This window comes from Lepidochelys olivacea (genome assembly GCF_965140295.1).
Source record: "Lepidochelys olivacea isolate rLepOli2 genome assembly, chromosome: 6".
NCBI classification, from domain to species: domain Eukaryota; kingdom Metazoa; phylum Chordata; order Testudines; family Cheloniidae; genus Lepidochelys; species Lepidochelys olivacea.
The window spans coordinates 31,178,022-31,193,889 of NC_140416.1; the positions used below are offsets into that span (position 1 = coordinate 31,178,022).

General features: G+C 38.2%; 1 protein-coding gene and 1 long non-coding RNA gene across 7 annotated transcripts in view; one reads left to right on the forward strand and one right to left on the reverse strand.

The window, feature by feature from the left end:
• Positions 1-15,868, forward strand: part of LOC311521651 — an 80,163-nt gene that overhangs the window by 57,255 nt on the left and 7,040 nt on the right. Inside the window, exon 4 of one of the 2 annotated variants that reach the window (XR_014711945.1) lies at positions 9,488-9,568. The exons of the other annotated variant lie outside the window; for it this stretch is intronic. This is a non-coding gene — a long non-coding RNA (uncharacterized lncRNA). Of the gene's footprint in view, positions 1-9,487; positions 9,569-15,868 lie in introns of those variants that run through there. 2 annotated transcript variants of the gene reach the window in all.
• Positions 1-15,868, reverse strand: part of SBF2 (SET binding factor 2) — a 555,237-nt gene that overhangs the window by 52,694 nt on the left and 486,675 nt on the right. For 2 of the 5 annotated variants that reach the window (XM_084630062.1, XM_084630066.1), the window contains exons 28-31: positions 10,886-11,023; positions 9,527-9,622; positions 5,273-5,344; positions 2,235-2,419 (exon numbers count right to left, since the gene is read on the reverse strand). In XM_084630062.1, the coding sequence (XP_084486188.1) occupies positions 2,235-2,419; positions 5,273-5,344; positions 9,527-9,622; positions 10,886-11,023 (491 nt within the window). The remainder of the gene's footprint in view (positions 1-2,234; positions 2,420-5,272; positions 5,345-9,526; positions 9,623-10,885; positions 11,024-15,868) is intronic. The other 3 variants (XM_084630064.1, XM_084630063.1, XM_084630065.1) reach the window with 3 other exon arrangements.

Consider the following 15,868-nt stretch of genomic DNA (forward strand, 5'->3'; position numbering starts at 1 on the left):
AAAAAATAAAATAACAAAAGATACAGAGGAGCTGACTCCCCTAAATAATCATTGCAAGCTGAAAAAAAAGGAGTACTTGTGGCACCTTAGAGACTAACAAATTTATTTGAGCATAAGCTTTCGTGAGCTACAGCTCACTTCATCGAGGTAGCTGCATCTACACAAAGCTTAGCTCAACATGTAGCAGAACTGAAAGAATATCTGAGACTCAGACTTGATACAATATCAGAAGATATCTGTGGCCTTTTCAGAGGGGTGCCTGATGTTAAATACCATACTTTGAAAATGAATTACCAAAAAGTGGTACTGAAACTAATGACTTTATGAGTGAAATTATCTCACTGAAAAACAGACTGGAGAATTATGAGGACCTGGAAAATACAACTAGAAGAAATAACTTTTACTGAATAGACAATACTGAAGGCCTGGAAAGGAAAAGTCTGATTAATTTTCTTTAGAAGCTGCTCTGACACACCTAAAATAGGGCCTGCAACTCTCTACACTTGATAAATAGAGAGGTCTCACAGGGTGTCAGGCTGAAAAAGCTGTGAAAATGAGAAACCTACACCCATTAGGCTAACTCATCAGATGGTGTAAATTGTTATAGCTCCATTGTAAAGTCAATGGAACTTGGCTATTTTACACCATCTGAGGATCTGGCTTGTCTTTATGCTGCTAAATTGTAATGATAATATAATGATGCTGAGTGGAGAGCAAGGAAAATGAAACACACTGGCCATTTTTTCTCATTTTTTTGCTAACCTAACCAAACTAATGCTTTATTTAATGGAATAAAGCAGATTCTCAGGGAAACTAACATTAGAAATGGCATCAAGTACTCAGTTAACTTTACTATGGCCCTGGCAGCTTCTACAATATTTTGCAAGTAACCAACAAAAGCTCAGCAAACACTTCAAACCCCAAGGATAAATTTGACCAACAGTAAAAGTATGGTGTTTTTTAAATTTAAAAGCCAAAGTCAAACAGCTCTCTATTCACAGATACAGATAAATGACAGTTGGGCCACCATAATCTATTAATCACTGTAGGACATTAAAATCAGGACCACTGTTTCTGTGAGCTTCAATATTGAAAGAACATGTAGCGGATGTCCTAAAGATCCAAAATCTGAAGAAATATATGGCTCATGTCATGTCTAAAAGATAATTCAACATAAATAATCTTTTAAGTTAAGTGATTTTATATACCATGGGATGCACTTTAGTTCTCAGATTTACTTTAATATCATGCTATATTGCTTCTTATAATAATTATATCTGTTTATGTATAGTGTGTCATGACTGCTTACTATAGTCAACGGCCAGTCTATAATTTTCATGATTTTGTCTTTTTAAAATGTACTTTAAAAAGAAAAAAAAACATAAAATCTCAATATCAGAACAGCAAAACTTTTTTCCAAAGCTAAAAAATGGCTTTCCTCACTGGCATTAATTTTTTAGCTTTATTATTGAATGCACTGGACTGCATGCTGGTATACAAGTTAATGAATGGAAAGCAGGGACAGTACTAAGGAAAGTGAATTGTCATCAAGGTGAAGGAGATGTAGAGTGATATACCGTATGTGTTTAAGTGAGGGTGCCTGAGTTACATTCATGATGAAAAGTATGGATGAAAAATATGCAGGTGGAGGTTTGTAGCTTCCAGAAAGGTGGCACTAGCTAGATCTTCCAAACATTATTGTCTGCCTCAGATTTCTGGGGATATTAGTGGAATTTTCTGCTTTTTCATGCAAAGCTTTCCATTCCTCCAACATTGTGCATACTCCCAAAGTAGGCTATTTTGAAATTTATCAGCTTTCCTCTATGTCAGCTTTACTTTGTATTTCAAAATCTCCTAACTTGTCTGAGTTTGAGTCTGACCCTTAATGATTATAAAATATAAATGAACACACAGGGAAATAAGTCACTCTGTGGTGAACTGCATCACTGACAATACACTTTGGATTACCTTATCTTGTGCTGGGTTATATTGCATTAAATATTAATACTAATTAAATATTAATTGTACACAGCAACCTTATACATAACAAGACAATAAAAATGTGGATATGTGTCTGCATAGCCAATACTATTCAGAATCTCTATGAGAGTTTACACGTTTAGAAAAGTTACCCATCTGTTGTATCTTGAACATCCTTTTGTTATTTATCTATTAAAACAACTAAACCCAACCAAAAAAAAATTCTTTTAATGCATAAGCAAGATAGACATTACCCTTAACTGAGATTTTTCTCCAAATATGTAGAGGGCAGCTTGGCGTTTCAGAAGCTGGTTTTGCAAAAATGAACTGTTATTGTATGATGCTGTGTTATCTTTCCCTGCTAGTCTTGCACCGACATCAATGAATGGCGCTTGAGTGCTGACAAATCGATTGCTAGAACGAAGACTTGCCCATACACCTTTACAAAGATTAAAAATATTACAAAACAATCTCTCTCTCTCATACAAATGAAGTTTTGTAGAATATACACACCGAAGCATGCATACCTAAGTATACTTTTGAAAGTAAGGTGTTTGCACATATCATTTGGATTATTTATAGAATGGAACAAATATCATGTACTGGAAAGAAATAATCCCAAATTGGAATAATTACACAATTAAAATTCTCCAAATTCTCCCAATTAAACTACAGTACAGTAATACAATGTGACATACTGATCAAAACTAGTTGAACATTTAATACTCTACAGACTGATAAACATTGTACTGTATTAATAGTGTTTGCTATAAAAATCTATACATGGTTCTGAGATGAATTACAATTTTCAGATAATTAATATGCATTTAATGAAAGCGCTAAGTGATCTTTTCAGTACTATGGACAAATTTCTATAGCTTTCCTTGCTTCAGGCCTATTGTTTTGGGAGCTTATCTACTAGGAATAGCCTGCTATCACATAAGGTTTTTCTTCAACAACTGAAAGTACCTCATATGAAATAACAGAGTGCCCCATTACTACTTACTGTAATGAAAATATCAGCATAAGCAATCAAAATATTAAACTTCCTGATGTTATTCCATATTTGAGCTTGAATAATAATAATTACAGTATTTAAAGCCACAATCATGGATTATCTTATGAAGCTTAGTATTTAAATATTCAGGCCTACAATGATTTTAAGCACGTCCCTTGTTTTGGGCATATGCCCCACAATTACATTTTGACAGATGTTCGAATGGTCTAGTGTGGAGGTTCTCAATCTTTTTCTTCCGAGGCCCTCCCAATATGCTATAAAAACTCCATGGCCCACCTGTGCCACAATAACTGGTTTTTCTGAATCTAAAAGCCAAGGCCGGCGGTAGGGGTAGCAAGCAGGGCAATTGCCCAGGGCCCCCACGAAGCTACACTGCTCAGTTTTCAGCTTCAGCCCCGGATGGCGGGGCTCAGGGACCTGGACTTCAGACCCATGTGGTGGGGCTTTGGCTTTCTGCCCTAGGCCCCAGTGAGTCTAATGCTGGCCCTGCTTGGAGACCCCCCTGAAACCTGGTTGAGAACCACTGGTCTAGTGGTTAGAGCAAAGGTGATGGTGGTGCCTAGAAGATCCTGGCATCATATTTCAATTCTCTCTCTAGTTCACTGTGGGGCCTTCAACAAACCATATCACCTCCATATAAGAAAGCAGCAGTAAATATACAGCAGTGATCAATCTTGCATTGGCAGAGAGACGGACTAGATAACCTAATAAATATTTTCTCTCGCTAATTTATGTGATTCTGTGCCTCAATCAACCAAGCTAGATATCTGGGACAAGATTTTTAAAAAACGACTAGTAATTCTGAATGCCTCAATTTTTGCAACCTGAGACAACTTAAAGGCATCTAATTTTCAGAAGGCGGGTAACTCAGCACTTTCTGAATATTCAATCCCCTTACAGTGTCTGAAGTTTGGAGTTCAAGTTATCGGATGAATTCTATGGTCTATCTTATGCAGTAGGTCAGATTTGATAATCGTAACGGTCCCTTCTTGCTTATAAATCTATGAAGCAGAGCACTTAAAAACTGAGGAATTGAAAATACCTAGTCATCTTTGAAAATCTTGGCCCTGAGATATAAAGAATAAAAAAGAAGGAAAAAAGTCCTCACTAAAACCTAATACTATGTAGTAGCTGAGGCTTCCTGTATAAATAAAATGATAAAAACTGTAGATAGTGATGAGATCCCACTGAGATATCTGAAACAGGTCAGAGTTATTTTTTAAAATAGCACAGTACTTCTAGTCAAACAATAATACTGTAGAGAAATCTCAGACAGGGACTTGCCTTTTTGTACAGCATAGTCTGTCTGCTTGTCTGGCTCACAGCTTTAGATGTGAACAAACAGTAGGAACAAATGAGAAGGGTTTGTTAGGAACTTAAAGTTGATAACAGTCCTCCTTCATAAAAAGCTAGTTGTATGAAGCATCTCACTTATTCAATGATTATCTTTAATGTTAGCTTTTGTTCCATATCTAATATATAACTGAAGTAATAATAATGAAGTTTTCATTACTCAGGAAAGAATCACAGTAGTCATCTAATAATAGAAATAAACTGTTGTTCATTTTTTGTATAAAAGGTTGTAAATTCCCACAAAGAAGATGGACACAGAGACTATATACTAGAAAAATCTCTTTGGATATCAGTCCTATTTTGCAAATGTCAAAGCAGGCCGTGATTATAGCTTGTGGCACATCAAAAGCAACAGAGCCAATTACAAATACATGCAGACTAGTACGTTTACCAGTGATGGGTAACAGTGATTAAAAAGACAAAGTTAATGACTTTCTATTCTATTTGGTATCTAATTTTTGTACCTTATTATTTGTAGTAGACTCTTAGAAGATATGGCTTTCTTCATTCGGTATACATTATGTTTTTACGTATTTCTAGTTCGGCAGAAGCCATTACCTCTCTGTTCATCAACTTTATTGATGATGTTGGCAGGAAAGTTCACAGACTGGATAATAATATTTCTTAAGTTATTCTGCTACTGAATAGTAAAAGTAGCAAATGCTATTTTGGGGAATGGTTTTCTGTTAATTTTTTGGCAAGGATTAATAGATTTTAAAAGGGATATTTAAAATCTGGAGGCCATTCTGTACTAGACAGTACAAATGTTAATGTAAAATTTGCTAAATTGTATGACTAACCACAGTCATAAAACTTTGTTAACGCAGTTAAGATTGCCTAACACTGACACTTGAACATATATGAAAACATAGCACGAGCTATGGAGATGGTAGAATAAAATACACTGCCAGAATACAGTACCTTGATGGACTCTTCCCTTAGCTGCTGATTTGGAATTTGAGTGAGTGAAACATTTATCTCTGTACCCAAGCACTGGTAGATAACAGTACAGACAGAAGGAGGAGGAATGGAATGCACATTGCAGCGAGACAGTCATAGCAAATTGAATAGGAGAAAAGAAAAAGGTTACTTGTCAGTTTCCACTGATGTAGGGTTATATTCAAATAATTTTCAAAAGTACAAGATAACAGGTAGTGTATTTCTTAGTCATTACAAAACAACAGAAAACTAATACAAAATGGAAAAGCAGTACCTACTAATCAAAATAAATAATTTTCAAGGTGTTGCAATAATTCCAAACATGCAGCACAGCCAAGAAGATATGCCATTATATGATAATTCTATCAAATGGAAATTGAGCCATTCAATCAGATTGCTGGATACCTCATTGAAGAACATTACTATTAACATTACTGTCAGAAGCAAGTTTCACCATAAAGCCACAGGTTATTTGTGTAAAGCTGTATCTGCTCCTCTCTGACTGGCTTAAGCACATAATTATTCTGTTCTCCAGGTCTATCAGAATGCAGGACAGCAGTCCTTCCTACCTACCTACCTATCTGCACTTCTAAAGCACAGTATAAGGCATATGCTGTTTAGGAAAATTATCACTCTAAACCACTAACATTCATCATATCAAGGGGAAAATTCTTCCTTCAAGTGCACACTCCTGACTTCCAGAGGGAGTCATGCGTGTGCAACAAAGAGCAGGATTTGGCTCCAAGTGTTTAAATCTACACAAACCATTTGATATAACATAAATGTTATAACAGAACATAATTACAGTAACAACGTCTCCTGCTTTTTCAATAAATGTCTTGGCTTTGACTCCACATTTATTTTCCATAAATATGTCAGTATCTATCTAGCAGCAAGATACCATTATCCTGTGACAACGTTCTATTCCACTAACATTACCTCTTAACTGTTTAAATGCTTGGGGATAAAACCAGATGACAAACACTGTTCCATATAGCCAATTATGCACCACACCATATTTGAGCCAACGTTGAAGACAGTATGAGACACAAAGGTCTGTACTTTGAGTAATATTATGTTTGTTCTGAAAGATATATAAAAAAGCCAAGAAAGCCCTAGTACTGAAGAATTACAGCAAAATGTAACTGATTGGCCATTTACTTTACAACAGAACCACTCTGACTGGATTTTATGTAAACACTTTGTTCTGATATTTCTAGATAACATAATAATGTACAGAGAGTGGATGAGCATAGGTCTGACTCGCATACATTCAGGAGGGCCTGATATTCATATTCAGAACTGTTCTGATTTCAAAAAGGTGGCAGAACATTAGGCTAACCCTGGTATATTTATTCATTTTGATTTAAATAATAAAAAGATGCCTATACACCCTGACATGTAATTAATATTGTGTGCACATACACACAAAATACAGGAAATGTCATTTCCTGCTGGGTCACATCATAGTAGAACACAGCTTTTGGGCCCCATATGTATGATGTCCAGGAAAAATAAGGAACTGGAAGAAGGGACCACGCTCAGAAACTCAGCAATGCTGCTAATAACAGAAGTGTATTCACCTACAATTCTGGACAGTGTACTGCGTAATCCTATTATTAAATGGATTCTGCACTGCTTGGGCTGTTGGCTGAGACAGACTGACTCACTGTTGACTAGTAGTATATGGTATTTATTTTTGGGTTACCCAGTGGAACATAAAAGAGAGGAAAAGGGACAGAAATATTTGCTCCAAAGGCTCTAGAGAGTTGTGTGCATATTATGGTGAATATTAGTTTTATGTATTTTTAATTAAATGTCTTAATTATTAGCATCTCAAAAATACCACCATTTTCTGGCTGCCTTCCTAAGGCAGCCTGCTCTTTTAGTCAGCCAGATGTCCATTGAATCTTACCAGTCTCTGCCCCACACCCACATATTGTGTTGTGACATTGCTTCACAATGGTGCAATCGTAACAAACCATGAAAGAGCATATAAATCTAGCAATAGCAAAATTACATATAAAATCACTGATGGGATAATCTGGATGTCTGTGTTATCTTGTGGGAGCACAGTAGCCCTGCTATCTGGTATGACTGGTGTTTAGTCCCTTATTAGGAGATATTCACTCCAGGGCTTCCTGCCTTAACTGGGGCAGCCATCATTTGACAAACTTGTCACACATTCCTGCATTTCAGCTGGATTCCCTCGTATCTTGCTGAGCTGTGAGCAGACTACAGACATTGGCCCTGCAGTTACACTTTCAGACCACCTAGGGCAGCTGTTGTGTCTGTTGGGCAGACAGTCAGATGGCCCCTCTGTCTCCTCCCTGTGCTGGAACCCAGCAGAGAGAACAGCATAAGGTGTGACCCAACACTGGCCCCACTGGCTCACATATCTCCTAGAGAGTAACCCCAGGCATACATCCCCACTTCCACCTCCATCAACCAGCAACCATCCTACCCTCCTGGTTATATCAGCAACTTTCTCCCCCCCTACCCCCCCAACACTTTCCATACATCCCAGTAACTGCAGACAACCACCAAACTCCCTCTCAGCTATCTCAGCACTGCCATCCCAAACACCTCAGTTTCCACTCCTTAGGACTCTCATGCAACCATCAAACAAGCATCCACAGCTAACCCAGTATCCCACCCTCCAGTACCTTATCTACTTAGACAGCCTAGTGCACACACATTTACCCAGCATCCTCAAACAGACACCATCCCAAACCCATCCACTGCAGTACCTCTAGATACTCTCCTACCTACCCCAGGTGCCAGGTTCCGTGCAGCTCCATGGCCTATCACTGCGTGGGACGGTATGTATTCACCAGAAGCATAAGTTTATGGTTATATGAAAATCATTAGCAAATATGCAAATTACCTTCATACATATTTTACTATAAATTGTCATGTATGGAGCTGCACAAAACGTCCTCTCCCTAATTTTCGTCCCATTCCTGTGAGGTTTCTTTTTCTCGTCTCTCCCTCTGCTTTGTCCCGCACTTCACTTCCCCGTATACAGCTCCATGTAGGTTTCCCCTTTCCATTTACCACAGCACTGTGAGACTCCTTCTTCTAATCTCTTCCTCTACCACTTTTGAGTATCTCTCTCTACCAAATTCTCTTTTCTTTCCCCACATAACATTGTTATTTCCCTATCCTCCACCTGTGAAGTTCTTTCCTCTACCACAATCTGGTGCTTCCTCTCTCCCTCACTCCTGCAAGGATGAGTTGAAGGAGCTGCTGAGTGGCTGTTTCACAGGTGGGTAACTGGATGGTTATGGAAACTGATAGAAGATACAAGGAATAATAATACAAGAAAAGCAGTCTCTGGCTGCCTAGCAGCAGTCTTTAGTGGCCACAGGTGGTAACTGCAACACAAACATTTTCCCAATACCAGATACTTGGAATGGAATTGGGACCATTAGCAAATATCCTTGCATCCTCACCTCTATCCTAAAAACATAAAATGAATTTCAGTGCACTGATTTATGCAGCAGCTGTTCAAAATAAAATCACAACAACTGGCTCAAAGCAGAAGAGTCAAAAGGTCTGATTTCACTCCTGACAAATGAAAAAAGTCTGTCTCTGCCTCTTAGCAGCAACCCAAGGCCAACTCCCAGACACGCAGACTCTCAAAGTACCAAGTTAGTAAGGCTATTTATTGTATTAGTATTTTATTTAAACAAAGATCTCTGCATACATACATCTCTCCTTCATACACACATCCCACAAAGTAAAAATGGCAGCTGGAAGTAACTTCAGACTCAGTAAGCTCTCCTTCAGCTCTAACTGGCCCATTTGTACAACCCTATCCATCACTGGCTGTCCTGCTCTGTCCTTAATTTCCCTGGAGTAATATCATTCAGATGCATACATTTGTATATTTATGAGGCATCAAATAATTTTCACCCAACTATTGTGTTGATCTGTAATGTTAGGATTCTAAAGAATTACTCATTCACAACTCTAATGCAAGTCTGAACTTGCTTGGATGCTAACAATATTCTGTTAACAATTAATGGCTATTTACTTACTTAAGCAATAAAAGATACATGTTTTAACTCCATGTGCGGCTGATGAATTAAAGAATTCTAATATGTGTTTTATTATTTTATAATGCAATTAATTCATGTATGAACTAATTGTTTTTATTTCACTACTAACATTTTATTATACATTTTATTTCAGATTATATCAATGACTAGTCTTTGAGCTAGTCTTACTAACCTCCTCGAGCAAAGCTATTGGATAGATTTACATCCAAATGTCCTGGCACTACCTGTTTAACCACAGTGGACATTCTTGAAGCCCTCCTTTCAGTGCCTAAAGTCAGTCAAAAAGAATAAAAGATTAAAAACTACGTCATTCAGACTAACATTACTCAAAACACAAACATGTTCTTTTCATACTGAATGTATTTAATTGCTGCCAGTTTTGTACTTTCAAAGTTCCTTAAACTTGTTTTTAGAGATAATGTGTACATTTGCAAAATTATGGAGGGTTACATATGGCTAATGCAATCAAAGTGTTTAATGATAAATGAAGCAAAGCAGGCACAAATTTGGGATGGTGTTACTTTGCAAAAAAAGAAAAAAAAAAAAGCCATTATTTGGATACAGTAAGTCAGTTCCACCAACTGATTAAGCTAAGTAGACAAACTTTTCAAATTGCATGCTCCTGTTTCTAAAACATTATTTGTGTTAGCTTTACATGAAACTGATCAGGGTTCATCACATGATAACTGTAATAGAATACTGACAAATTTCTTAGTGATTTCACTCAGATCTAGCAAAACTAGAGTGTAGTGCAAGAATTTTCAATTTATTTAACTAAAATTATACCTGGAAAACAAATGAAAATTCTTTTTGACTGTGTAAAACATGGAAATAACCACTGCTTATGCACCTTCCACTACTTTTATAGATAAATACCATATATGTTCATGTAGCATCAACTTCCAACAACCTTTACAAATCTTCATCTAATATAAAATAAAGCAGCGTGTCTCAACCGTTTCAGATTGGTGACCCCTTATTTGAAGCAAAAATATTTTGCAACCTCCTTACATTTAATATAAAAAGAGTAAAAAATATATATATTAATGATAATAGTGATAAGCCTGTACAATACAACTACTATTATTACATTGGACCTCACAAACTTTGACGGTATTGGCCACTATGAAATTATTTTGGAAATTTTATTTGCTTTGTTTTAGAATTGTAACAACATTTTGAATGCCTTGCAACTCTCCTGATTTCCTTCTGTGATCCCTCTGGTGCAACTCCTGATTGAGAAACTCTGAAATAGTGTGTCAAATAATAAAAATTATGATGGTCCAAATTTATCTACAAATTTGGCCTGACTGAAATCGTTCTGGAGAATAATTTATCTTTCAACATTCTTGACACTATGGAAAACACATTTGTAAAACACTGGAGTAAAGAAGCTACCCAGAAGCTGTAACATTAAGAAGTCACACTGAAGGAGTAACAGAAATCAGACTGGGGAGTCTAGACACAGACAATCACAGTGGTTTTACTTTTCATCTTAGTTACAGAAAAGAATAGTGCTGCGCACTTTTACCTGGAGACAAAGCAATTGTTGGTCTTACAGTGAGAGTATTACTGCCATTCATTTTACTGTGGATGGAAATTGCATTCAGTAAGGCTTGCAGATATTTCTCCTGTTCTATGCTGCTTGAAGATTCTAAATTAGGAGGAACTATATAAATACAAAAAAGTACAAAATAGATTAAATTATTGCTATAGTTAAACATGTGTAAGATCAAAACAACATAGATAACAATAGATGTAAAAAAGGTGACAGAATGAAAGCAGAGAGAACACTTTGCATTCTGCCTTCAATGCACATGAACTGACTTGCAACATTTCCTAGATTCATAGATCATCAAGCCAGAAGGGTGATCATCAAGTCTAAACTCCTGTATAACACAGAACTTCCCTAAATTTATTCTTGTTTACTAAAGTCTATCCTTTAGAAAAACACTCTATCTAGATTTAAAAACTGCCAACAATAGAGAATCCACTGCAACCCTTGGTAAGTTTTTGCAATAGTTAATTACCCTAATCGTTAAACATTCGTGCATTATTTCCAGTCTGAATTTATTTAGCTTCAACTTCCAAACATTGGATCTTGTTATGCCTTTGTCTGCAAGATTGAAGTGTCCTCTATTATCACATTTCTGTTTCCCAGCTAGGTACTTACAGACTGTGATCAAGTCACCCGCTTCACCTTCTCTTTGTTAAATTGAACAGATTGAGCTTCTTGAGTCTATCACTAACAAGCACGTTTTCCATTCCTTTATTCAGGAGTGAGAAAAATCCACACCCCTGAGTGATGCAGTTAAACTGACCTAACCCCTAGTGTAGACTGTGCTAGGAGGATAGGAGAATTCTCTCCAGTAGGATTTGACCTCTAATTTTTAGGATGCTTTTTTGACACTAACCACATCTTTTGCTCTGCTGTTTAGCCATGATGGTATTTTTCGTCCTCTTGCTATTTGTTTTTAATTGGGGTATACATTTAGTTTGAGCCTCTGTTATGGTGTTTTTAAATAGTTTCCATGCAGCGTATAGGCACTTCACTCTTGTGACTGCTCCTTTTAATGTCCATTTAACTAGTTTCCTCATTTTTGTGTCATTCTCCTCTTTGAAGTTAAATGCTACTGTGTTGGGTTTATGATATTCTTCCCTCCCCCACTCCCCAAGGATGTTTAATTACATCATGGCTGCTATCACCAAGATGTACAACTATATTCACCTCTTCAACCACATCCTGTGCTCTACTTAGGACTAAATCAAGAACTGCCTCTCCCCTTGTGGGTTCCAGGACAACCTTCTCCAAGAAGCAGTCATTTAATGTGCCCAGAAATTTTATCTCTGCATCCCTTCCTGAGGTGACATGTACCCAGTCAATATGGGGGTAGCTGAAATCCCCCTTTATTGTTGGGTTATCTGATTTTGTAGCCTCTAATCTCCCTGAGCGTTTCACAATCACTGTCACCATCCTGGTCAGGTGGTTGGTGGCAAATTCCTATGGTTATACTCTTATTATTCAAGCATGGACTTCATCCCTATGGGGTGTGAAAATGTGGTGTGGCCCTGCATAGGAGGTTGATTTCCAGAGATCGCTGCCAGTTGCACTCTTACTGAGCAGAGAGACCTGATTCCTTCAGAGAAAGTAAACAGTCCAATATTGCTGAAACTGGAACGGTCAACGCTGAGAACTGATGCTAAACTGCTCACATAGAAAGCTTCTGACATTTGATCTCGTATGATTGAAGGGTCCACCTGGCTGAAGGCTTTCTGCGTTCAAGAAAGGTGATCTGGGCTGTGGCAGAGCAGCTTCTCTCTGTTGAGGTCGCACAGCCAGCCTCCAGGCTGCAAGGTGTAATGATTCGGGGCCATCGTTCTGAGAAACCAGGCTGATTTCTGTATTGTTAGATTCATTAGATCTGGTCCATTCTGGGACTATCATGATCATACAACCATCTTGCCTGAGCTTCCTCAGAACTTTGGGTATCACAGGTGTTGGTTGAAAGGCATACATTAAATTTGGAGCCCACAGGGTGAGATAGGCATCCATGAGGATGCCTCTTTTCGAGCAGAACATATGGCACTTGCTGCAAACAATTCCATTTTTAGAAACCCCCATATGCAAACAATGACAAGAAGGACTGAGCTTGAGGGATCATGTTTCTTTCAAATAAGTCTCTGCTAAATTGATCCAACAAAGTAGTCTGGAGGCCAAGTGTGGTATGATTACAGATACATCAAATCCCAGAGATGCATGGCTTCCTGGCAGTGAAGAGGATCTGGCTCACCCACTTGCTTGTTGATATGCTGTATTGCTTTGGTGTTGTTATAAAAGCGTGGACAGTTAAGCCTTAAATAAGAGGTAGGAAAGCCAGTTGAATAGCCCTGACTTCTAGAATGTTTATATATAGGACCATCTCCCGAGGAAACCATCTCCCCATAATCTATAATTGGTGGAGCTGAATGAATGTGGTGTAAGTGCAGGCTGCCATGTGCCCTATGAGTTTGAGGTGGGTCCTCAATGGTGTTTTTGGGCATTCCTGGAGCTGTCTGATGAAGTCTGTCACTGTCTGAAATCTCTGAAGGAGGCATGCTCTTGATGACCTAGAATCTAACACTGCTCTGATAAATTCTATGGTCTGATTTGGGATCGGGATGGATTCTTTTTTTTTGACTTGGAATCCCAGTGATGCAAAGAGATTTAGAATAATTTAAATGAGTTGGTCACTTGTTGTGGGGATTTCCCTTGCTAGATGGTTGTCTAGATAGTGTTATACCTGGAGTCCTTGTTTTCTCATTTGGGCTTGACACCATTGCCAGAACTTTGGTGAACACTGGTGAGATTATGGAGAGGCCAAAGCACAGGACTCCATACTGATAGTATGATGTTCCTTCCTCCTGTGAGCTGGATGTATCAAAATGTGAAAATAAGCATCCTGTAAGTTGAGAGTCATGAACCAGCCCATAGGATCCAAATTGGGAATTATAGAAAGGTAGCAATACAGAATTTGAAACAATAGATGAAGGCACTGAACTGTCAAAGATCAAGGATCAGTTTCCAACTTCCTTCTTCTATAGGATTAAGCAGTAAAAGCCCTTGACATTGAACTCTAGGGGCATTCCCTCCGCTGCTCCTGGTTGTATGAGGGAGTTTATCTCTTGCTTCTAAGTCTCTTGTGAGAAGGGTCCCTGAAGAGGGTCAAGAAGGGGGTTGGAACAGCTGAAACCAGAAGGGATACTTTTTGCTTATTATCTCAAGGAGTGACTGGTACAAGGTTATCCCATCCCAGGCTTCTTGCAAACAGGACCAGGCTGCCAAATGGGGTTTGGTGATAACCTCTCTGAATCTCTCCATAAGAGGTGATTCTGGTACTGGGTCTAAAGTGCAGTCACTTGATGCTGAGAACGGCACTGGTGCTCATATGGTGAGCAACTGGGCATCTGGTGTTGTGGTGTCAGATGCTATCAAAGAGGCTGATGATGCTGTGAATAAGGCACTCTGTGCTGAAGCTGGTACTGAGGTCTGTGCTGTATGATCAGAACTGGAGGCAGTGCAGTCCTTACTCTGGAAGGGAGCTGTCAGTGCCAGTTTCAACATTAGTATGGAGATACTAGAATAGGACTCTGCTTTCAGGCTCTCAGTGAAAGAAGATCTAGAGAACGATTTCTGTGTCCTATTTGGGGAAGAAGATCAGTACCTGCCCTGGTGCTGGGAGCAGCATCAATTATGGTCCCCTTTCAGAAGTCGATGCTGATGTGGCAGACAAATGGGACTTGTGAGAAATGACGAAGGGCCTAGGAGTAGGGTCTTGGCTCACTGGGGAACTGGAGACATGCAACTGCCTTGATCAATGAAGCTTCTCTGTGGATGTGCATGGAACTGATGAGGCTTGCATCAATTTTTCCAGGAGGAAGAGTTTGAGTCTTGCTTCCCTCATCTTCTGAGTACACTTGGAGAATGATGAGCATTTGGAGCTACACGTAGATAAATGAGACATCTAGAATGCCGACTGTTAACTGCTTTACAGGAGAGGCAAATTTTAAACTCCTGTGACTTGATGTCATCCATTTTAAAGTAATATACAATGGGGTAAAACCCTTGTACAGTGGGGTAAAGAAAACCTATGAATAAACCGTTAAGTTGCTTTATTTTATTATAGCCAACATACAAAAGAAACCTACAGAAGAAATAATAACTATCCTAACTACAACAAATTAACATGAATACTAGAGCAAGGGATGTGGACACTACAAGGGTTCTCTCTTGCAGCAATGAGTGAGAAGAAGGAAGTGACAGGTGGCTGGGACGCTCTGTCCTATATGCCCTTAGTACAGGTGTGGAGAGGGCACTTAAGGTGCCTGGTGGCCAGAACAGCCAATGATATTCAAAAAGAAAAACTGTTCTTGAGCAGTAAGTCAAAGTGTACTACTGGGGAACCTCTATTGAGCAGCAGCAGCATGGTCCACACAGGCAGTGTGTGGTATGGTGAGCACTGTTAATTTATGACCCAGTGCGGAGTCCACAAACCACTAATATAACAGCCAATCCAAATATTGCTGTCACTACTGAATTTTTAATTAAAATATTTCTGAAGTTTTAGCACTTTTTTGCAAGTGCCTGTGAAATATGCAAAGCTCTTACAGTTAAATATTATGCCAGATGTGAACTGTTCTTTATAATTAGTTGAAAATATCTATAAATACAATAAGTTTCAATTTCCCATGGTTATTTCACAGAGATACCCTATGAAGCAGTACTTTATTTAATGGATTATGCAGAAAATACTTAAATCATGCAATCTATCCTCATCATGAGAACCTTGAGTCACTCATTGCTTTTATGTAACTTGCTTACCATTGTACATTATGTTATTCACAATGAGAAATTCCACAGGGCAAACTATTCAGTAATGTCAAGTACTTTAAAACAGTTTTTTAGTCTTTAATTGCAGAAGTGGAGGAACTTATTGACCCAGAAATTTCTATGTTGATTGGATATCTGTTTTGCCAC